Here is a 23899-nt window from a genome sequence, read left to right as displayed (position 1 = left end):
TCTCCAGGAACCCCTCTGTTTCCCCCAAGCATTCAGCTGTTTGTTTCTCTAAGCCCACACTAGCCTCACGACTATCAAGAACTTCCATGGCTTTTCAGCCTCTACCTCTGCCTCCTCAGCTTAAACTTCGCCGAGGTGAGACAGCTCCACTTCCTCACCAGGAAGATCCACAGCCTCCTTCTGTATATGGATGGATTTGCACCCTTCCCCTTCTAAGGAGATCCTCCCTCAGGGTTTGAGATGAGCTGACCCTCCCCTTCCTTGATCACCTGGGCTCCCTCTTTTCCTGCATTAACCTGAGCCACTTCCTCTCACCTGGCCAGTGGAGAACTGTCTGCACAGAGATGCTTTCCTTTCCCCACCTGCTGCCTAGGGTTTGACTGTATGCTACCACATTCATTGAATACTGGCTGCCAGGAAGAACTTGGCCAATTAACACAGGGTAGGACTGGTTCTTTATAACCCCCATTTCTGTGAGGCCTCTCCATTCCACAGGCATCTGTGCCTCCAACATAGTCAGGAACACCCCAGCAACCACCTGGATTCCAATTGCCATGCTGAGCACAATACTAGATTCAGACACCAGGTCAGCCCTCACTAGGGTTACAGAGGAGTCTGTGTCAGCAAATCCCCAAACAATCCCCACTGAGGAACCACTCTAATGGTCAGGAAGTTCTTCCTAATGTAAAATCAAGAGTTTCCAGCTCAACATTAGGAAGAACTTCCTGACAGAGCGGTTCCTCAGTGGAACAGGCTTCTTCAGGAGGTGGTGGGCTCTTCTTCCTTGGAGATTTTTAAACAGAGGCTAAATGGCCATCTGACAGCAATGAGGATCCTGTGAATTTAGGGGGTGGCATTTGTGAATTTCCTGCATTGTGCAGGGGGTTGGACTAGATGACCCTGGAGGTCCCTTCCAACTCTATGATTCTATGAACTTGGTCTATCAGTTTCACTGGCTCTCTGTAGTCTCCCCAGGCTGTTGCTGATTCCATGATGGCAAAGAGGCATTCATGGTTAATTGTGACCACTTACTCCTCTTTTAGCTTCTGGGCAGCTTGTGCTTTTGGAGCAGGTTTGGAGCTTGTAACTGGGGGCAGGCAGATCACAAGTGGATCTGTCCCTCCACAGTCAAAGCATTTTCTATCCTGGGACCAGTTCCAATTAGCTGAATCTGGACCCTTCTTAATCTCTGCTGAAGAAGAAGCCCCTTTTCTTTTGGACTGAGAATCCATTTCCCCACCCCTTTGAAACACTTTCCCTTTCCTTCCCACCTGAGAAATCCTCCAGTCAAACACCTCCCTGTTTAACACCAGCTCATCTGCTTTTTCTGATGCCTGGCATCTTTGGGGTTTTTGTCTTTTACCAGATATTTTATTTATTTTTATTTTATTTAGGATTTATATCCCGCCCTTCCCACAAGTGGCTCAGGGCGGCTTCCAATATTTTAGCTCCTTGGGCAGTTTGGAATAAAATTTGTCTCACACCATTAACTGGAACAAAGCCTTAAAATCCCCTGCCTTTAAATTCTGCTTTTCCTGCCTTTACTTCTTCCACCCATCTCTTCCTCATCTCACTCATCTTTACCACATACTCAGAATATGTTCTGCACAGCTATGGGAATAAGCCCCAAAATTGCTTTTGAAAGTGGTCAGCCCCCAGTTTGAACTGTTTGAAGACTGTGGTTTGAAATCTTTCAAAGTTACTCCCCACTCTTCCCTAGGCATGTGATTGTAGAGAGCAGCTAGCTCCCAGTTAGGATGGTACAGAGATAGGACATGTAGTCTGCCTCTGCAATTTCTTACTGCATAGCTGCTTTCTCAAAAGTTGAAAGATATACTGAGGCCAAAAGCAGGTTGGAGGAAGGCTGGAACAAGAATAAATAATGAACAAAAAAGGGAGAAAAGCCCTGGAAATGTTCACATTCTGCATTTCTACAAACATTAATTTTGGTTAAACAATGTGGCTGCTATGAGTTGATTCATGACAAGATACACTAGGAATTGAACTGTAATTGTGACAGAAAGCTGACTTAATCATCTGAGTCAAGATGTTGAAATACTAGCTGAGTTCAAAAGCTGTTTGGGAAGCTGTTCCAAAAGCTAGGATCTGGTCACTAAATTGGTTAGTGATAATTGTTCCTTCCTTTAGGCCTGATTGGAAGGGGGAATACAAAAATACAACTGAATGTACTGAATACCCTACCCAGCATCTCCACACCACTCTCACATTTCCATTAACACTGTTTTATCTATATAGTTTTGGAAATTTCCATTTAGACAGCAGACATATGAGAGTTAGTGTGTTCTAGGTTTTCTTTGCTTTTTTAAAGGTTGCTTTCAAAGACTGAAGATGGTAGAAACAAAGGGTCAAGTGCAAAATGTAATTCATTCCTCTCTTTTCTAAGCTCTAATTGTGTGGTTTTCTGGAAGAACTGAGCTCCTGTGCCTCTGTTACAAATTAAGCAGACAGAGGTGTCAAATTCATCAGTATTCCTGTCTTTATTCTAACTTACCTTTGTTCTGCTCCAAAGGGTGAACCTTGTGTTATGGGAGAGAGGAAGATCTATAAAAAACGTAAGGCAGGGGCATGGTGTGCACTGAATAGAGACTATTCAAGAACAGTCGTCTCCGAACCTTGCATCTGTGCTGAGTGGGACTTTGAATGGTAAAAAAGAAAAGAAAGTTCTTTGCAGCCTTTCTTGACTCTTATTTGTTTTTTGTTGATGGTTAACTCCAAATGTGATGAAACGTAATATTGCCTTGTTCTTTGTTAATAAATCTAGTAGAAAAAAACTGTGCAGTAAAGCAAGAATAAGGAGATTTCTTCCATGCAAATGCGTTAGTAGTCCACAGGTTCATTGTACCCAGCATTCAGACTATATTCCTGTTTATCTGGAGGTGCATTTATACTACTCTAACTAATGCTTTTTTACATAGATTTTTGCTATTCTTACACAGTAAAAATCTGGATGTAAAATGCATTAGTTAGTGTAGTGTGAATGAACCTTGGGAGATTTCTCATATTCATGTTAGAAATCAATCCATGGACAGGATGATTCTTTGTTATACTATTATGTTATAAATCATTGCGTTCACTGCTAAAATGACAGCACAAAGAGGAATACCTTTTTGCCCTGCTTTATTTGTTTGTAAATGTGATATATGCAGGGGGGAGGGGCATTCACTGCAAATTGCAGCCATCTGGGTGAAGTCTGCAAAGTTAATTAGACCTAGCACATCAGTGCTGTTCTAGAAAGCTAGATTCACAAAATCCAGGGAGAAGCAGGGAAGGGAGGAAAACTTCAAGCAAGGACTTTTGTCTGCACTTTACTATGGATGAAATCTGACTGTTAGCTTCTTTGGAGGAGTGGGCCTGTAACCAGTTGTTTCCTAATGCCAAGTAACACTGCTTTACTCAACACTCTTTGGGAAGATATTTAGGTTCCTTCCTCCTAAACAGTGGTTTAGAAAGAAGTCATTGGGTTACATCTGCCAGTTTTTTCCTGTTCTGCACTGGGGAGAATGAGGCAGTCATAATGGTGAGAAAGTAACATCCAAAAGTGAGCATGCCCATATACCAGTGAACAGGTTTGTTTGTTTTTTTTAGAAAAAGCTCAGCAGGAACTCATTTGCATATTAGTCCATACTCCCCTGATGCCAAGCCAGCTGGAACTACATCCTTGTGCATTCCTGCCCAAAAAAGCCCTGCCAGTGAAAAACAAGATATCAAAGATTTCAGGTTTTCACGGCTGGTAACATCATTAGGGTTTGTAGAGTCTTTCGGGATCAAGTGCCGCGTTCTACTGGAGAAAGTTTTCCTTCCAGACGTTTCGTTCTCAGCTGCGGAGAACATCCTCAGTGGCGTTGCAGCCGGAGCAGGTGCTCAGACCTTCTTGGCTGCTGTGCATTGAATGGAGCCACTCCGGCTGCAAAGACTCTACAAACCCTAATAAAAACAAGATAGCTTTTTCTTCTACCTTGTGGAACAATGAATGCTAAAATTGCATTGGAATACTTGCTTGATGCTTCCTTTCTTTAGCTCTTTATTTACCTTTGTCAAGAAAGGTTTTCCAAGCAAGACAGAGCAGCAGCTGGACTTGATGATTTTTCTAACATGCAAACCCTGGGGCTTTTGAGTGGGAAGGTGGACAGCATGTGTGTTTTTAATATACATTTACCAGAAGTTAATGAATGAGTCTGCAGCCTTCGGGGCATTCACCAATGTTGTCTTTAATTTTATTAAATATTAATGCAGCTCTTTCTTTCTTTGGGGCAATACACAGCTCCTCCTGAACATTTTTTTAATTACTGAGTCACTACCAGGCATTTTCTTAAGAGGAAAAAGGGTTTTTTTTTTTTTTTAAAAAGCAGGGCTGGCTTGCTGAGAATGATTAAATTTGAACACCAAGAAGAAAAGCATCAGGAAATCTTTGAACCACTTTAACCCATTTGAACAATAAATGTTTTATTTTGCCATTAAAATAGGGGAAGACAGAGCCCTGGTAGGGATGGGGAGGGTAGCACTTCTCCTGTTTCCCAGATTTTAAACATCTGGGAAATGGGAGAAGTGCTACTTGCCCCATCCCTGGTACCAGATGCTCTGATCCTTCCCTGTTTTTAATGGCAAAATAAAACACCCAGCTACTTTCCAGCGTCCCTTCTGCATTCAGACTATACATTTCCATATACATTACAGTCTAGAACCACAATTTTGTAAGTGCCGAGCTGTGTACAGGGACCTTTGAATACAGTCATAACCCACATCCCTCCCTTCCTCATGTTCATAGAATACTTGAGAAAGGAAACACTGTTCGTGTGCAAACTAACTCTCGGTTGACTGTGAGTCAAATTCCTCCCCTCTTCTATTGAAATGCTGGTTTACATAGTCACTAGCATGCTCTAAAAGGCTAGGATTCCAGTTATTGTTCAGTCAGTTGTTGGCTACATTTGTTATATTAATTACATTGTTAATTTTTTGGGAATTTTTTGCTGTTGCCAGTTTGTATTCCATTGAGATACTGAAGGGTCTAGGAGAAGTCATAGATTGTATATGAAGAAAATATAATAAAAATAAGTCTATACTGCCATGATAGGACTGCAGTGGATCATGTGCCAGTCTTAAGTGTTTCATGAATTGCATTATAAGGACTTGGACTGAAGGCCTTTTCTGAACATCTCTGTTCCTGCTTGCCAGTATGCTAAGATGTTTGCCTGAACTATATCCATACTTGATTGGTTTGGTTTTTCCTGAGTAAAATTTGCCTTGCTTTGATTAAAGGAATGCAGGAACATTCCATTGCCAGCACTGAATTAAAGCATGCAACATCATACCTGAGCCAGATTGAAGTGACAAGAGAGGAGATCCTACAACTGATGGACGAATTAAAAACCAATAAGTCACCAGGTCCGGATGGCATACATCCAAGAGTTCCGAAAGAACTCAAAGTTGAACTTGTGGATCTCCTGACAAAAATATGTAATCTTTCATTGACATCTGCCTCCATTCCTGAGGACTGGAAGGTAGCAAATGTCACCCCCATCTTTAAAAAGGGTTCCAGAGGAGATCCGGGTAACTACAGGCCAGTCACCCCCATCTTTAAAAAGGGTTCCAGAGGAGATCCGGGTAACTACAGGCCAGTCAGTCTGACTTCAATACCGGGAAAGTTGGTAGAAACCATTATCAAGGACAGAATGAGTAGGCACATTGATGAACACGAGTTATTGAGGAAGACTCAACATGGGTTCTGTAAGGGAAGATCTTGCCTCACTAACCTGTTACATTTTTTTGAGGGGGTAAACAAACATGTGGACAAAGAAGACCCGATAGATATTGTTTACCTTGACTTCCAGAAAGCTTTTGATAAAGTTCCTCATCAAAGGCTCGTTAGCAAGCTCGAGAGTCATGGAATAAAAGGACAGGTCCTCTTGTGGATCAAAAACTGGCTGAGTAATAGGAAGCAGAGAGTGAGTATAAATGGGCAGTCTTCGCAGTGGAGGACAGTAAGCAGTGGGGTGCCGCAGGGCTCAGTACTGGGTCCCATGCTCTTTAACTTGTTCATTAATGATTTGGAGTTGAGAGTAAGCAGTGAAGTGACCAAGTTTGTGGATGACACTAAATTGTTCAGGGTGGTGAGAACCAGAGAGGATTGTGAGGCACTCCAAAGGGATCTGTTGAGGCTGGGTGAGTGGGCGTCAACGTGGCAGATGAGGTTCAGTGTGGCCAAGTGCAAAGTAATGCACATTGGGGCCAAGAATCCCAGCTACAAATACAAGTTGATGGGGTGTGAACTGGCAGAGACTGACCAAGAAAGAGATCTTGGGGTCGTGGTAGATAACTCAGTGAAAATGTCAAGACAGTGTGCGATTGCAATAAAAAAGGCCAATGCCAAGCTGGGTATTATTAGGAAGGGAATTGAAAACAAATCAGCCAGTATCATAATGCCCCTGTATAAATCGATGGTGCGGTCTCATTTGGAATACTGTGCGCAATTCTGGTCACCGCACCTCAAAAAGGATATTATAGCATTGGAAAAAGTGCAGAAAAGGGCAACTAGAATGATTAAAGAGTTGAAACACTTTCCCTATGAAGAAAGGTTAAAACGCTTGGGGCTCTTTAGCTTGGAGAAACGTCGACTGCGGGGTGACTGTGGGGTGACATGATAGAGGTTTACATCCTGCATGGGATGGAGAAGGTAGAGAAAGAAGTACTTTTCTCCCTTTCTCACAATGCAAGAACTCGTGGGCATTCAATAAAATTGCTGAGCAGTCGGGTTAGAACAGATAAAAGGAGGTACTTCTTCACCCAAAGGGTGAGCACTAAGCCCCCCCCCCCCCCCAATCCTGCAGTGAGCTGCCCTGGTTGCTTCTGCTACTTCCAGGGTGCCAGAAAGTGATGATCAGAGTGAAACTGGAGAAGGGTTCAGGAGGGAAAAAGGAAGCAGGCAGTTCTAAAGGGACAAAATTAAGGGAGCAAGTTGAAGGGTTATTTTTTTTTTTTTTAAAAAGCCAGAAAATAAAGGAACAATACCAATCAAACTCTTTGCCATGAGAGGTTGCCTTATTGGAAGGCAGACAGAAGCTAGGGTTAGCCATTTCATTGTTTCCTGTACAGGAGGAGGAGGAAATGAAAGTTCCCCTCTTCAAGAAACAGAGGGGTTTCTCCCCCTCCCTTACAGCAGTGGGTTTTTTTTCTCTTTTTTTCTTTCTCACTTAGGAAGCTGCATTGCCTGTCCCACCTCACCTACCCCCTCCAAACTGGCTGCCTCTTCTGGGTCCCATCTCAGAAAATTAGACAGCTTCACCTCTTTCTTTCTCCCTTAGCACAAGGCACCCACAAAAAAGAGCTGTGGAAGGGGACCTTAGCCTCCTATCACCTGGACATGGCTTTGGGGTAGCTAAATCCATTATATGAAATGTAGGTCATTTTCGCACTTACCTTATTCCGGAGCGACGTCCCTCTTCACCGCGCAGCGTCTGCGCGGATTTCGCACTACTTGCTCCGCAGAACCCAGAAGTCCCGTGGCTTTTGCGTTGCAAATGTAAACTGCCAAAAACCAGTTTACATTTGCGATGCAAAAGCTGCGGGACTTCCGGGTTCTGCGGAGCAAGTAGTGCAAAATCTGCGCAGATGCTGCACGGTGAAGAGGGACGTCGCTCTGGAATAAGGTAAGTGCGAAAACGACCGTAGTTTTAATATAGTGATAGAGACTTAGGAAGTGCTGAGAAGTAGGCATGGTGAGCTTAAATTCCTATTGTGCAGCTGATAGACCAGCCATGCTGACATTCCTAGCTGACAATATGACCTGGGGGGTGGGGTGGAGGGAGGAAGTTGTCACTCTTCTAAAATTGGTGCAGTAGTTTCAAAGATCATCTCAGAGGGCATTTTCATCCCTAAAAATACTCTTGTTTTTAAGGGGGAAAAGTTGCCACCACTTATTGCCAAGGGAGGCCACACACCCCTGATGTAGCCAATCCTCCAAGAGCTTACAAAAAAGAGCTCTCGGTGGATTGGCTACATCAGGGGTGTGTGGCCTAATATGCAAAGGAGCTCCTGCTAGAATTCCACCCTTGGGTAGGATTAATGGCAGTGTTGGGGAGTAGTTTCTAAGGTCTCATAATCACTAAGACCAGCCCTGCCTCAGAGGTAGAGTTTGTCTTCCCAAGCTTAGTTTCCTGGGTTCCCTTCTCTTACTAGAAACAGAATATGAGGCTTCAAGGAGGTATGGGAAGAGTGAAGAAAAGCAAATGATACAAATGTTTAAATGAGAAGAATAGAGTTATCAACTGGACTGGCAGAAAATGACTTGTCAGAGGTTTTTTTTGTAGAAAAAGCCTGGCAGGAGCTCATTTGCATAGTAATCCACATCTCCTGACATCACCATTGTTTCACACAGGGCTTGTTTGTAGAAAAAGCCCAGCATGAACTTATTTGCATATCAGGCCACACCCCCTGATGCCAGGCAAGCCAGAACTGCATTTCTGCTTTTTTAAAACAAAACAGTGTGGAAATGGAGAGCTGGAGCTTTTTATGGCCTGGTGGTAAATAATACTATGTCTTTGTCCTTTCTTTCTTGCTTACTTGCTTTATGAGTCTCATCTTGTCTGCTTTTTTTGATTTCATATACATCTCTCTCTGTCAGTCTGCTTCTCTTTGAGGCCTGAAACAGAGTGTTTGATTATACAAGGAAAATGTGGGTTTTAATCTCTACTGAATTAAGGAGCTGTTTGTGGCCTCAGGGGAACAGGTATCTCCCATCTTTACGTATTTGACAGTGTTATTTGTGAGAATAAAGTGGAGAAACACGGCACATACACCCAAATACAAATCTGAGTTTGCAGACATGGCCCATAGAAGTGGTTATTCATTATAAACTAACACTAATGATTCTGTTTTGTTTCTTAGTGACTATGGCTATGAAAGACACAGTAATAATCAGTGTATCCCAGCATTCTGGTTCAACCCATCATACCAGCTGAAAGACTGCAGCCTTGGACAGAGCTATCTGAACAGTACTGGGTGAGCTCTCCACCTGTAAATTTGGTATACCTTTTGTTGGGTTACTTGCAAACAGTAGTCCAGATAATTTATCAGAAAACTATTTACAACAATGATATGTGGGTACCATATTGTTATGAGGGAAAGATGCTCTCCAGAAAAAAGCAATCTAAATAAATGCCAGCATTGCTGCTAAAACTAAAATACAAACACAGAAAGTCTACTTTTGGGATATTTATAAAAAAATAGTTTAGCTCTACATATGTGGAGGAATATATCCATGTATGGGTTGTGCACCCTCCAGGAAGAAGTCAATCTGTGATTTCTATGCTAGAGGTGGATCCATCTTCCTCACAAGCTTGGCAAGACATGAACTGGTGGGTGTGTGGGTGGGTGTGTCAAGAACCTCATCAGGATGGTGGAATCCTTTGTATATACCCTGCCCATGAAGCAAGAAGAAAGCACAAACCATACAGGGGTATCTTCCAGTCCACTTATGAGAAGTTCTAAATTTCTTACCTCACAGTAAGTTCTATATTTCATTCTCAATGGTTCAGATTTAGAGGTCTTCAAATATGAAAATGCTTATGGATAAATACTTTTTTTTATTCTGGAACACTTAAGTTGGAAATTGGATTTCTCTTTTAAAATGCTATAGTCTAAGACAGGGGTGGCCAACAGTAGCTCTCCAGATGTTTTTTGCCTACAACTCCCATCAGCCCCAGCCAGCATGGCCAATGGCTGGGGCTGATGGGAGTTGTAGGCAAAAACATCTGGAGAGCTACTGTTGGCCACCCCTGGTCTAAGAGAATGCTTTTCTATTTAAAATGGAGGAATATGTTGGCCCCTTCTGTTTATTTTGTTCTGTAGTGCTTTCTAGACTAGAGATGGACAAGAACCAGGAATATGGAGGTTTGTGGTTCAGGGTTTTCATGAATCCTGAGCCTCCAACAAACTCCTCCATTGAATGAACCAGTTTGTGGTTCATTGAGTTCAGGAGTTTGACCCATCCTTAGTGAGCTCTGAAGGCTTTTATAAGCCTTATATGCTGTTATATGGGCAGGCTGTTAAAAGACAGGCCATATAAAGGCATATAAAGGCATTGGGGAGGGACGGCATATAAAGGCATTGGGGAGGGACAGTGGCTCAGTGGTAGAGCATCTGCTTGGGAAGCAGAAGGTCCCAGGTTTAATCCCCAGCATCTCCAAAAAAAGGGTCCAGGCAAATAGGTGTGAAAAACCTCATCTTGAGACCCTGGAGAGCTGCTGCCAGTCTGAGAAGACAATACTGACTTTGATGGACCAAGTGTCTGATTCAGTATAAGGCAGCTTCATATATGTTCATATATATATATATATATGAACATATATGAAGCTGCCTTATACTGAATCAGACACTTGGTCCATCAAAGTCAGTATTGTCTTCTCAGACTGGCAGCAGCTCTCCAGGGTCTCAAGATGAGGTTTTTCACACCTATTTGCCTGGACCCTTTCATATAAGGCCTATAAAAGCCTTTGGAGCTTGCTCTTGGAGCTCTGTTGAGCCAGCATGACCCAGAGGTGGGCTCTGAAGGCATTTATAGGCTAACAGGCACTCTATCATGGCTACCAGTGTTGTAGCTCCAAACGTAGTCTGCAAATCAAACTGCTGAGAGGTGTAAGCATCATTTCCTTTCTTCTACATTCTGCTCAAGCAACTAAGGACTTGATTGATAATGGTAATCAATAAAGGGTGCTCCCTCCCCTATCCACCCAGTCACACAAGCCAATGATATGCTTGAATGGATTTTCACCTTTGAATATGTCACAAATTAGCCTTACTTATACTCTGGCCTTATACTCTACTAACTAATACTTATATTCTAACACTAAAAACTAAGAGATGATATATTTTCCAGAAGATCATTTCTCATTAAAGATATTCTTACCAGAGTATTTTACACCAGCAGAAGTGTTCTCATGCCAATGGAGTGTTCAAATATTAAATAACTAATTAGTAGGATCCCATTCAGTGTTCTTGTAGACTGTGTCTATTTGGGTTCTGTAAGTGAAAATGCATACTATAACAATGCTCCAGATAACAGCTTATTAATTTATTAATTCCAGATTTGTTCACTTAGAAGGTAAGATTAAGAGAATAAACTTTATATATTTCAGTGGTGCCCAGTCTGTTTAATTCTGAACGTACACAGCTTTCTGATAGAGGATTTCCATGGAGATCCACACAAATAAGCTATTTGTCACATTTCACCTCTATTTATTTGTGAAATAACCTTTCAAAATGCCTGTGTAGAACATATATAATAGAAAATCTGATCCATAGATGTGAAAATGCCTTTTAAAATAATACTAAGGAGAGATTGCCTAACTTCCTTTGTATAAGAGAAAAGAGGAGGAAGCAAGAGGCTCAACTGTGTAATTAACACAATCACCTTGGACTGGACTCCTCAAATCCCTTTCTGCCTTGCCCTTGGGGGAGGAGCCTCTCCATCTAAAACAAGATTCCTTCATCTAAAACAAGACTCCTTATGTCAAAATTGTAACTGTAAAAAAGAAGTGATTGAGTTCTGGTGCGGCTCAAAGGCTACTTTCACATGGCGTTCTCAACTGCAAAACCAGTATATCTAGTTAGCTTTCAGCTCATCTGGCTAGATGAATGGCTATTGATGTCAATGACAGCCAATGGAGCAAGAGATTTCTGCTGTAGCATCAGATCCCTCATCCATGCCATAGACTTCTAGAAATCTTCTGCATTCCATAGAAGTGATGGCATGGCCCAACAAGGTTTCATTTGATTGTACCTACAAGGAGGAAAAATTATTTAGATAGGGATAACATTCCATGAGAGTGAACTCTAAGACTGGAGGGGGAATGGGTAGCACAATGTCTGTCTGTGTCTCTTGGGTGAAAGTAAAAGGACATGATTGATTTCAACCCAACATCAAAATGGTGGTGGAAAGTACTGTCAACTCACAGCTGACTTACTGTGACCTTGTAGGACAGGGGTGTCAAACATGTGGCTCAAGGGATGGATCAGGCCCTTGGAGGACTCCTATCAGGCTTGCAGGCATCTCACTGTCATCTGCTTTCTTCTCTCTCTCTCTTGCTTCCTTTTGCATCACAACTAGCTTTGCTAGGCTTGCTTAGCTGCAGAGGAGCTACAGAGCAAAGCATTTATTTTCTCAGTTGGCTTACCAGCACATGAAGCAACTTATGTGCAAAAGCTCTCAGTGCCCAGCCACTTCATGTTTTCCCCAGGTCAGGCTCAAAGCATTGACTACAAGATTTCTGTAATCAAAAGTAGGTTTGCAATTTACAGACACACAGCTGAACAGCATACTCAAGATTGCTGCAGCACAGACATTGTCTCCAGATTTTGATGCAATAATTCAGAGCAAGAGATGTCAGTTATAAGAAACTGTTAAATAAACAAAATATTGTAAGAGTGCTAATCTTTGAAGCATATTTTATTATAAGTTTTAAAAAGATATTCAATTGTGTTTGTTTGTGTCCTGTATAAAGTTTATATCTCTACTACCTGACATTACATTTTATGACTCACATGGCCTGGCCCAACAAGGTTTCATTTATATCATATCCAGCCCTCATAACAAATGAATTTGACAGCCCTGTGTAAGGGTTTCAAGGCAAGAGATGTTCAGAGGTGGTTTGCCATTGCCTGCCTCCACGTCAAAACCCTGGTATTCCATAGAGGTCTCCCAACCAGATACTAGCCAGGGCCGATCCTGTTTAGCTTCTGAGATCTGACAAGATCAGACCAGCCTGAGCTATCCAAGTCAAGTCAAAATAGCAAGTTATAAATCTGAAAAAAAAAAATGAAAATCCCAGTGCATAAACGAGTATTTTTTATATAAAATTCCCCTTTTGTCTTGGCAAATCTGAGCTCCCTCATTGGTTGGAACTGGGTAGGACTGTGGTGCATCAATCAATCAGTCAGTCAACCAGTCTTTATTGCATTAGCAACATCTGTGGTGCATCAACCTTTGGCCCATCAAACCATCAATCAACTGTTCTTGCATTGCATTGGCTGACTCTGCTCTCCCCCACCCATTGGTGGCCCCAGGACAGACAGTGATTGGCCCTCTAAGGAAACTGGTAGGCAATGGCTGCTGCTAGGCAACTAATCTTCTTTCAGTAAAAAGCAACCAAGCTTGGTTCTCTCAGTAGAAGCCAATGGGGAAGGCCCTTTCAAGTCCTATTTCGGCCTTTGATGGAGAACTCATTGGTTGACTCTGCTCCTGTCTCCCTCCAGAGTGGCTGTTGCTAGCCAGCCAAGATGATTCTGTCAGTAAAAGGCAACCAATCTTGGTTCCGGCAGTTGCTACCTCTCCTTGCTCTCCCATTGGCTAAACTGCCTGTCACATTGCTTTGCAGAAGAGAGAAAGAAAGCCTTTCCTTGACTGGCTCAGAGACAGAGGAAGAGGGAAACAGCCATAGAGAAAGTCTTTCCACGATTGACTGAGGGAAGGAGGAGGAGACAAGAGTTTCTCTCAACTGGCTGAGGACTCCTCCTTATCCTCCTCTGGGAAGGAAATACCCAGTGACAGGGGAAATAATGGTGTCCTGTCACAGTAGGCCAAATACAGAGAGAGACAGAGAGGGAAAGTGAGAGACAGAGAGAGATTGAAGTCAATGTTATCACAAAGAGTGTGTTGTTCTGAAAGGTATCACTAAAGGCCTCTGAGGGAGAACTCATTGGGGCCAGTCCTGATTATGACTGCCAGTTCCAGGTTGGTGGGATATCCCTGGAGATTCTGTGGTGGAGTATGAGAAGGGCATAAGAGTTAGGACTTCAGAATGGGGTCTGCCAGACCCAAGTTTCTGCTGTGCAAGCTGACTGAATGATTTCAGACCAGTCACACATTTCTAGCCTCACCTACCTTGCAGAGTTGTGGTGCAGATCGATGGAGGGAGAGGAGATTGATGTAAGGTTCTTTGTCCCCCCCCCCACTGTGGAGAAAGACTGTCCTTTCCCTATATAGAGGCTGCAGGGAGGGGGAGTGCAACGGAAAGCTGAAGTTAGAGGGGCAGATAAAGGGAAGGAGATAGTGTTGCCAACCCCAGGTTAGAAAATTCCTGGATATTTAAGGGGTGAAGCCAGGAAAGGGTGCAGTTTGAGAAGGGGTGAGAACTCAGACAGGTACAATGCCATTTCCTTGGGGTAGGGTTGCGAAGTCCTCCTCATCCCTTGGTGGGGGATATTCACGTGTGCCATGTGCGCGCGATGAAATGACGTCACCCGGAAGTGATGTCATCAAAATGGCAGTGCCCATGCGGGGCTGCTCTAGGCTTTTCCGGGAAAAGTCTATGGTTTTCCCGGACACTCTAGCTATTTGGGAAGTTAAAATTCTATGGTACCTCTTTAACTGTCTTAGCAATTAATGGAGCTAGCAAGGCATTCAGGGTTATGGGAAATAGCCTTTTCTGAGAATTTTCTAGAGTATCTGGAGATAAATTTCTGGAAATACATTAAAGCAAAGACAGTTTTATGAACAAATGTTTGCCATAATAAAACAGTAAGGCAAAAAAAGGAAAATTAACAAAAATATAGAAAGTAGAAATGAAAGCTTAATGTTTCTACATGAAATTTTGCTTGTGCAAAGTTCTATAATATACTAAGAAGTTGGGGTGGGGGGGTTATTCAGGAAGAAATTTGAGATAATATTGCCTGCTATTTGCAATGATAAAGCTTTAGATTTCTTTGCATTTCATTTTAGCAAACAGAGTGTGTATTCCATCAGATTCTAACCTTGTCCTTGAAACACAGAAATGAAATTCTACATAAACAACTCAATGCAACACAACCTATCAAATCCCACAGGTATCGACGGATTGTTTCTAATAACTGCACGGATGGGCTCAGGGAAAAGTATGCAGCCAAGCCTGAACAGTGCCCAGGTAAAGCTCCCTGGGGTCTGCATATCCTCACATCCAGTGGCAAGCTGGTAGCTGAACAAGGATACAACACTACCTTTATAATCCTCATGGAAGAGGTAGGATCTGCACCCTATTTGGGTAACACTATCCTTCCTTCCTTCCTTCCTTCCTTCCTTCCTTCCTTCCTTCCTTCCTTCCTTCCTTCCTTCCTTCCTTCCTTCCTTCCTTCCTTCCTTCCTTCCTTCCTTCCTTCCTTCCTTCCTTCCTTTGATTTCTGTGTATTTCTGTATATACAGTATACACTAAGTATAGCACATCACGGAGGGACAAAATCTGGGTTAAAATTGTAAGATATTTCAGTGTTCATTGATATTTGCCTTTGAAATCTTTTGTGACTTTTACTTTTATAACTTGTATCTTTGGATGTCTTGCCTACTTTAAACACTTGAAAATGTTTAAAGGAGAAAAATAAATTAATCTATAAAATTATATAAAGAATTGTGGGGAGTCTCATTCCCTCCCTTGTCCACTATTTTCTTTTTTCCCCTTCCATGGCAGCCCCCATAGCCTCTCCCCCTTTTGTGCTTCTTTCTCACCTTTCCACCCACCAATCAACCCACCATTTTCAGCTTTCTCTCCTATCCTCTGCTGACAGCCTCTCTGGGAAAATTCTGGCCAAGTTGCATAGTACTGGCTGAGCAGCATATCACTTGGGGGACCTGCAAATACTTGCAGAGGGGTACATTGCTTACCTCTGTATCCCTTCCTATCGCTATTTGTTTTCCCCTTTGTACTGGTAGTTCCCATCACAGCTCTCCCTGCTTCCTTCTCACCTGCAAAGCAACCTACCTTTTATCTTCTCCTCATCCTCAGCTATATTTATTATTTATTTCATATATGTTCCATCTTTCTCCACAATGGGGACCCAAAGCAGTTTACATCATTCTCCTTTCCTCCATTTTATCTTCACAACAATCCTGTAAGGTAGGTTAGACTAAGGGTGCAAACACATGAGAGATTTGACCTGACCCAGCCACGTCTCTCATCTGGAAATAATGTGTGCAATCACACATGCACATTTGCCTCTGAATCTCGAGACCTTAACCAATTAAAGCTGATGTCTGAGGGCTAGCAATACTGTTGTGGCTGTCTAGCAACAGACACTGAGGGCATCTGTTAAACACTTTATAGACACTATTTTTTAGATTCAAATTTTCCTGCAAATCTCAGGCTTTTCTTGTTGTTCAGTTACACAGTCATGTCTGACTCTTTACGACCCATTCTTTCCTTTTCTTATGCTTGTAGAAAGAGCTGTCTTTTCTGTCCATGGCCGCAATCTCTGGATTTAGGTATCCAAAGATGAAGTCGTGTTGAGATTAGCTATATTAACAGATGATCTGCCACAACTTGCAGGGGAGGACTTTCATTTCCCCATCCCCACTGTTTTTTCTTCCCCTTTCCTGAAAACTCACAGACTCTCCACCTGCTTCCTTCAACCTACTAGCTATCCTAACTTACTTTAAAGACTGCTTACTTCCATATATAAATTAATTATATGGGGAAACTTAGCTTGTTATTCTTGTTTGGTCTTTGTATCTGTTAAAACATCTTCATTATGTTGTATGCTTGTATGCTGTTCACCCTCTGCCTGTATGTATGGACTGTAAACTTCCATTTCAATTTATCTGAGGAAGTGTGCATGCACATGAAAGGTCATATCTTGAATAAAACTTCATTAGTTATAAAGGTGCCAGTGGACTCAAACTTTGTCCTATGACTTCAGACCAACATAGCTGCCCGCCTGGATCTATCTCCATGTGATCATGTCAACATTGTCAAAATGGGAGCTGTGCTTCCTTTTTCCTGCAGTGTAATACAATAGAAATATTCCCATGGTTGTGCCACACTGTTGTCATACTACTATTTTGCAGGGCTTTTTTTCTGGGGGAATGCAGAGGAACAGAGTTCTGGAACCTCTTTATGGAAAAAAGATTCTCAAAAAATGTTTAAAAGTTCATGAGGAGCGCCCATATGTTTCTCCTTCATTTTCCTCTTGAGAGTTCCAGCACCTCTTTTTCCAGAAACAAAGCCCTGCTACTTTGTACACATGAATGAAAATGAAAAGGATAGCTTGGGACCCAGATTCTCTGATATGAAGCCTAATGCAATAAAGCTGGGAGTTCCATGTGACATTCCTTTTTGCTTGTAGGTAAGGAACGGGCTACTTAGGCTCCTAATGCCTGTTAATCTAAGGCATTAACTTGGATTTTCCATTGTAGAGTCCTTTGAAATTCCTCAGACACTTTTTTACAGGCTGCTATTTACATGACTTTCCAAGGTATCTTAGAAGTAACTTACTTTTTTACCCTATACTGATCTATTGTCAACTGCACTCAGTTTACAGACTTGTGAGCTTTATGACACACCATTATCACATTTCCACTTGATATGTCACAGGACTATCACTATAAAAAGTGTCTTTTGAATATATCCAGAGACTAGTGATTGCTATCCATTTGAAATGCCTCTACTTCATTTCCACTTTAATTTATATTCATAAACTTGGGGGTTAGCTGACACTGCATGTGTGGTGCATGAAATACCTTTCTCTAGTTTATATACTGAAAATGTATTCGCAGATTGCTACAATGCAGAGTAAGTTAGCAAGAGTGTCAAAATAGGATGTGTTGCTGTTTAGATATGATAACTCTGGTTTTCTTCCTCTTAAAAACACCAACAAAGTGGAGGGAATGGATAGGAAATTGTGGATAGAACATAAGGCTGTACAAGTAAGTTCTTTTGCCAAATCAGAGAGACCATTTTCATCCTGTCTGATTTCTTTACAAAATTTACCATTTTTGGTTGCTTCTTTTGCATCAGGCTGGTTCCAGTGCAAAATTTACCCTTCTGCAAGAGCTCTTGCACACTCAGAAACACAAGAAAAAGACTACAGTAGCCATTTGCACTAGATCAGATTTATTGTGTCCCCACTTGTATTTCTGTTTGTTTATGATCTGCTGCACCCAACTTCTGGGCAATACAGTATACAGGGAGGAAAGTACTGGTGTTGCACAAGATCTTGTGCAAGCAGAACTGTACTAAGCCCCTTTATGTTTCCACTAGGCACGGACATGAAATGAACTGCAAATCATGAGTCATGCTCAAAAGGACTGATTTGTGGTTCATTCCAAACCAGTTCATTTCATCCGTCATGCATGAATTGGAAAGTGAACTGGCCACTTTTGATTTGTTTTTTGGACAGCCTGCTGTGATGCAGTCATTTCATAGGCAACGCTGGAGGTGGACTTCTGGGAGCCCTAGAAACGCCCATAGCAGTTGTCCATAGCTTGATTGGTAGCTCTGAGAGCCCTTCATGGAGCTTCTATCCTGCTCCATGGATTAGTCATGCCATGTGCTTATTGATTTGGCTGTCGCTGTGTGCTAGAATTCAAGGACTCCTTTTGTCCTCCAGCCCCACATTATGGGGCAATTATAAACACTTCTTCCAGCTGGGAAGGTGTTGCCAATTGCTCCTCCGTGGTTTAAGGAACTTTAGCCCCAAGGGGAAGGTGATGGTGTTGGGTTTTTTTTTGTTTATTTTCCCCAAACTTATTTGTTATTGCTGGAGTCTGCTTATTCACAGAACCCACTTGTTTGTGCCCTATTGGCTTCACGGACACACACACCCTCTATTTTTTGCCTTACTGCTACAACTTTATTTCAAATCCTAACTTGCTATTTTGGTGACCTTTGATTTATTTCAGTCACAGAGAACATACCAACTTCCTTGTGCCTCTTTGGTTTTCAAGGATGTAAGCTACAGAGGTTCATGTGTGTTGCCTTCCTTTCTTCTCCTTTTTTTCAACATTTAGTGATTCTGCTGATGGTTGTTATTCTGCTCATGCCAGTGTGGCTGTTTAATTTTTGGTTTTCAAAACCAACTTGCTGAGCCATTCTGACCAACATTTTCCTTGACTGGGCTCCATCACCCTTATTATTAAATCATAAGCTTTTGTTTGAATGTTTGATTTCTATCAGTTTACAAAAACCAACTGTGCTGGGGGCACCTGCTTTGGGGGGCTGTTACTCGGCCCCCAAAATCCAATTCTAACCAAACTTGGAGAAGAGGTAGAGGAGAGTCTTCCAAAGAGTCTGCTGCCAGTTCAACATCTGTAGCCCATTGGGGGGACATTCTACCACCTCCCAAACTAACAAACCACCTGGGGGGACCTGCTTGGAGAGGAGGTAGAGGAGAGTCTGCTGAAGAGTTTGTCATACGTTTGGCAACTCTAGCCCACTTGGGGCCATTCTACCCCTTCCCAAACCAAACAAACCAACAAGTCATGAATCGGTTCAGGAAATGGAGGGGGGGGGGCATAAGAATCAACATGAACCAATGAATCAGTGGACCGAATGAACCACAAACTAAAATGAGCCATTGCATCCCAGTTCGTGGAAATTTCTAGTTTCTATTTGTGCATCACTGGATCTGTGTCCAAGCCATAATTATTTCACAATTATTGAGCCATTTATATATGATTTATACACAGTTTATATGACAAAAACAAGTGCTAATTTTAATAGCAATACTTCTGTTGAATTTTGTTAATATGGCTGAGGAAAGGGATGATTGGAATTTTGTCCTAAGTGTAGAGAAGCCATAAAAAAGCTGATGTTCTAATTCAACCAGAATTGTCACAAAATTCAATAACATCAATATATTGAATAGTTCATTAATGCTTACGGTCCTCATCAACCAAGAGGTTTTTTCACTCTAATCTCAGTTTTCAGGAATGAGGCTGCCACCTGTGGACCATGTCCTATATCACTTTCTTTTTTATTGTATCTGAAGTTCTGAGGGGAGGGGTAAAAGGTACGAATTTTAATGAAGAATTGAAATGTTTCTCTTCTGTGCTTTTTGTTTAATTTTTGTTTTCTTTGTTTGATCTTGTTCAAAATAATTAAATGATAGTTGAAGTAGAAGACCATAACTTCTCTTTGCCTCTTGCTATTTGTCTATAATTATATTATGATGAAGCTTGCCATCTTGCTATTTTTGACATGATATAAAGTAGCTACAGTTTGTGTTGATATTCAGAGAAAACATCTATTCTGTAGGGAGAAATTCATAAGAACAGCCTGCTGGTTCAAATCAGTGATCCATATAGCCCAGCATCCTGTCTTACACAGTTGTCCACTAGCTGAAATCCAACAATAGGGTGTGGAAGCCAAGAGGTTCCCCTGATGTTGCCTACTGACACTGGTATTCAGAGGTTTAGTCACCATGGCTAGTAGCCACTGATAGAGCTATTCTCCATGAATAGTGGAGGTAGAGCTTGAAGAAGCCAAGATTTCGGAAGAAGAGAGACTTCAGTAGAGTATAATGCCATAGATTTTACCCCTCAAAAAAGCCACTTTCTCCATAGGAACTGATATCTGGAGATCAGTTGTAATACTGGTAGATCTCTAGCCCCACCTGGAAGTTCGCAACTCAAGTGTAGGCACCTTAGAGCAGCACTATCACAGTGCTATCCATATGTTAGACAAATGCGAGGAGGTACCAGAGTCTACAAAATATTCTTCCCCCTACTATTGTTTGTTCTAATACACATGGAGGGGACAGCTGAGAACCTCTTTCCTCTGCACTCACCCACTGCACCATATTTTTGATGTGGTCATTATTTCAGCTCAGATTAGAATTTGTTCATTTTTCAAGTGGGAAGTTGTCCTCTGCTAATGCAGACAGGGTCATTTTTTTGGCATGGGTTAAAAAACATTAGCTCCTGTACAATGCCATTCTCTGACTTTATGTACCTTTCTGTATCTATTAGCACCATATTGTAACAACTTGCACTTTTTATGATTGGTTTGTCATCTTTTTTGTGAATTGATTAGGATTTCATTGTAGCTTTATGAATAAGACACATACTAGAACTGGTGATAAAGTGGCAGCCATTGGAGTACAGTGCAATGAATGTATCACACAGTTCTTTAGAGATTTATGAAGTTAAGCTGTCAATTTGGAATTCATAGCATTGAATCAATCTTGCTGTTCTGTGAACTTTTGTGTCCCAGTTTCACATCTAGCTTTTAAGACAGTGGTGCTCATCTGCATGAGGTGGGGACAGGACAATGGCAATAACTCACCTTAGCTTCCTTTATTTGGCATACCCATTCTGCTTCTGATGCCACCCACTGTCCACGTGGAGGGACATAACGTTCAAATACAGAGTAATCATAAAGTCTACTGTGTGTATGCCAAGACTGAGTAGTCAATCTTCAAGATAAAATTCAGGATCTGAATGTAGGATCTTATTCTCTGTACTTTAAATTTTATGTGCATAAGCTTTCTCAAATGTTATGCCCCCCTGTGAACAGCTGATAACATTTGAGATAAGGAAAGAGAGCTGGGTTAGCAACCCTTACTCTAACCTCGTTCTTCAACATAACAATGGAGTGCGTATTGTCTATTCCAGTCCTCTCATTACAGAGGGTCAGATTTTGAGCCCAGGTTCACTCATTGTTACAGCATGTAACATTTCTGTCTTGGTGATAACAGAGTTCTCTGGGGATTCAGGGCAGGAAACCAGTTACCTGTAAGTGCTTTTTAGAATTTTATAATGAAGTTAGTCTTTTTAAAGACCTTGTAAGCAAAGTTTTAAATGAGCTATAATTTTTTTAAAGGAAATTGTTATAAGTTATAAATGGAGGCACCAATCCTTACAGCAAAACTGCCAATTCGGTTTATCCCAAGTAATGGCTGTGAAACCAATGAGGCTAAATTGTTTTAAATGCAAACAAATGTAAAAAGCTCCTTGGAGGAGTTGTACATAAAATATTCTGATTTGTCTGACATAGTACTTGACAAGTGTCATTAATCCCTGCTGTTCCAGGGTAGTAAAAGAGGCTGGACCTTTCTCCTGATAACACGTATTTTAATGTGACTGGAGTAAACCAGGTAGCAACATTGCAAACCTGCTGTTTTCTTCACATACAAACCAGTTAGTACCAATATGGCTGCTTATGTTCTTTCTTGTAACTGTTAGGGTCAGGGCAGCGCCCTCATACCAGTATATTCCCACTGATCTTGCCTGGTTCCGAGTTGTCATCTCCCAGGTCGTGCTTCTTTTCTGAATTCCTCAGTCATGGCTATGCCAATGATCAAGCAAAGATTTTCTTCCTGGGCCCTTGCACACCTGTCCCTAAACAGAATGATTTTTTTTTCTGAGTTCCCATATGATCTAAAGTGATTCTTACATTTTACAAGAAGGTGGGTGCTGGTGGAGGTGGTGCTGATGTGAACTGGCTAATATCTCAATAATCTCATTGTGGTACTAGCCTCATCCCTGCCCAGCTTTGGAGAGGGACAATAGACCCTTTAAGGCCACACAACATTCTGCAGTATCTAGGGCCCTTGGACATTAGTCGGTATACTTGAAGATGCATAGACATGAAAGAGAGAAATATTTGCCCCCACCTTAATTTAGGTTGGAACCATAGCTTCTGGGAGAATACTAGAGTATTTCTGGAAGAGGATGAAGGCATGTTGCTTTCCAGCAAGTTCTGAGCCTACATGAAGGCTTCCAATGTAGGAGGAGGTAACTCCTGCCTTCATCAGAGGCTTTGGAGTGCACAGCTCTAACCTACCTTTGGATTTTGCCAACACCTTCTAGAATGCTCTATACTTCTGCTCCTTTCTTGAAAATCTTCAGTACAACAGGGCTGGGTTTTTTTCCCCCAAACCTGCCATGTACTAGATGTATAACTCATACCCCAGTGAGACCTTCTCTTCTAGAAAATAGCAGACACTGCAAATCCTGAAGCTGCATAAAAAAGATGATGTCCTTGCTGCTTATGAATTTCTGAAGCCATTCCATAATCCAGTTTGTGGTCCTAAGAGCAGGGAGAGGCAACCAAAAGGGGAAGGGAGGGAAAAGTACACATGAAATATGGAGTGAAATAGGCCACAGCTTTATTGATTACAGCAGATAGAACATTGGCAAAGCATAGGGCACATATCCACACATTGGTAGATCCACCTGTCAGCCAATTGAGGCCACACTCAAGCCACATGCTGGGTGCCCCAATACCTCTGATGCATGCAGGAAATACCTCCTACATTGGAGTTAGCCAGTGATTGCTGTCCACTGAGAAGACTGCTGGCCACCTGCCCAGAAGGCCCTGACTGCTGCAGCAGGGTTCTTGCCCAAAAATGCTGTGGTAGGGAACAAAACAGACCCTTTCCTGATTCATCACCTCACTCCTGTAGCCCAAAAGGGCCATGGGTCAGTTCATGGCTATGATTTCTGGCAGCATCAGATGTTTCTGAAACTTCAAAGAGCAAAATCCCACTGCCTGTTGATTATTATTGTTTTATTTGTCTTCGATTGGGTTCACTTTCCCAGATCAGGGAAGAATGAGGTGGCAATATGATAGCTGAGTCCTGAGAGAATAGAATCTACTATATGACTTTAGGCTGCATTTTTAAAATGCTGCCCTAAATGCAAAACTTGCTGAAAGTAGAAAATTAGCCACATGGAACAGAGTGGGGTAGAACTTGTTTTCCTGATGTGCTACTTTTCTGTGTGTGGGGGGGTGGGGTTGTATGATTTTTAAAAAAACATGGCAGAACATTTAAAAGGCATTCTCACACCTGTAATGTGTAACATCACCATCTGCTGTACCACCATTACTTCATTTTATTGCATATGTAAACCAGCCTGTGATTGCATTTGAGAACTGTAATAGTAGATCTAATTCCAGACACTACTCATTGATCTGAAAAAACAACCACAATGGAAACCATGTACAAATTAATAAATTGTAATCATAATTCATAATACATAGTCTATAACATGCAAAATCATATAGTGTTGACTCTTCTTTTCAAGACTAATCAGTTTTTCATATGATTTATGGTGGGTGCATTCACCAGCCATTCCCAGCATTTCATCACAAATCATGTCAGGTTATAATCCAAAAGGGTAATCAAATCTGATTGAAATGTA

At 41.8% G+C, this 23899-nt stretch overlaps 1 protein-coding gene across 1 annotated transcript in view; it reads left to right on the top strand.

Moving 5' to 3' along the window:
- Nucleotides 1-23899, top strand: part of SORCS3 (sortilin related VPS10 domain containing receptor 3) — a 900280-nt gene that overhangs the window by 796658 nt on the left and 79723 nt on the right. Inside the window, exons 16-18 of the mRNA XM_060242676.1 lie at nt 2531-2664; nt 8902-9015; nt 14836-15007. Coding sequence (XP_060098659.1) covers nt 2531-2664; nt 8902-9015; nt 14836-15007 — 420 coding nt within the window. The remainder of the gene's footprint in view (nt 1-2530; nt 2665-8901; nt 9016-14835; nt 15008-23899) is intronic.

The sequence above is a fragment of the Heteronotia binoei genome, chromosome 6 (assembly GCF_032191835.1).
Source record: "Heteronotia binoei isolate CCM8104 ecotype False Entrance Well chromosome 6, APGP_CSIRO_Hbin_v1, whole genome shotgun sequence".
NCBI classification, from domain to species: Eukaryota; Metazoa; Chordata; class Lepidosauria; order Squamata; family Gekkonidae; genus Heteronotia; species Heteronotia binoei.
The sequence above is the reverse complement of the archived record's forward strand: the minus strand, read 5'-3'. Positions and strand labels throughout refer to the sequence as shown.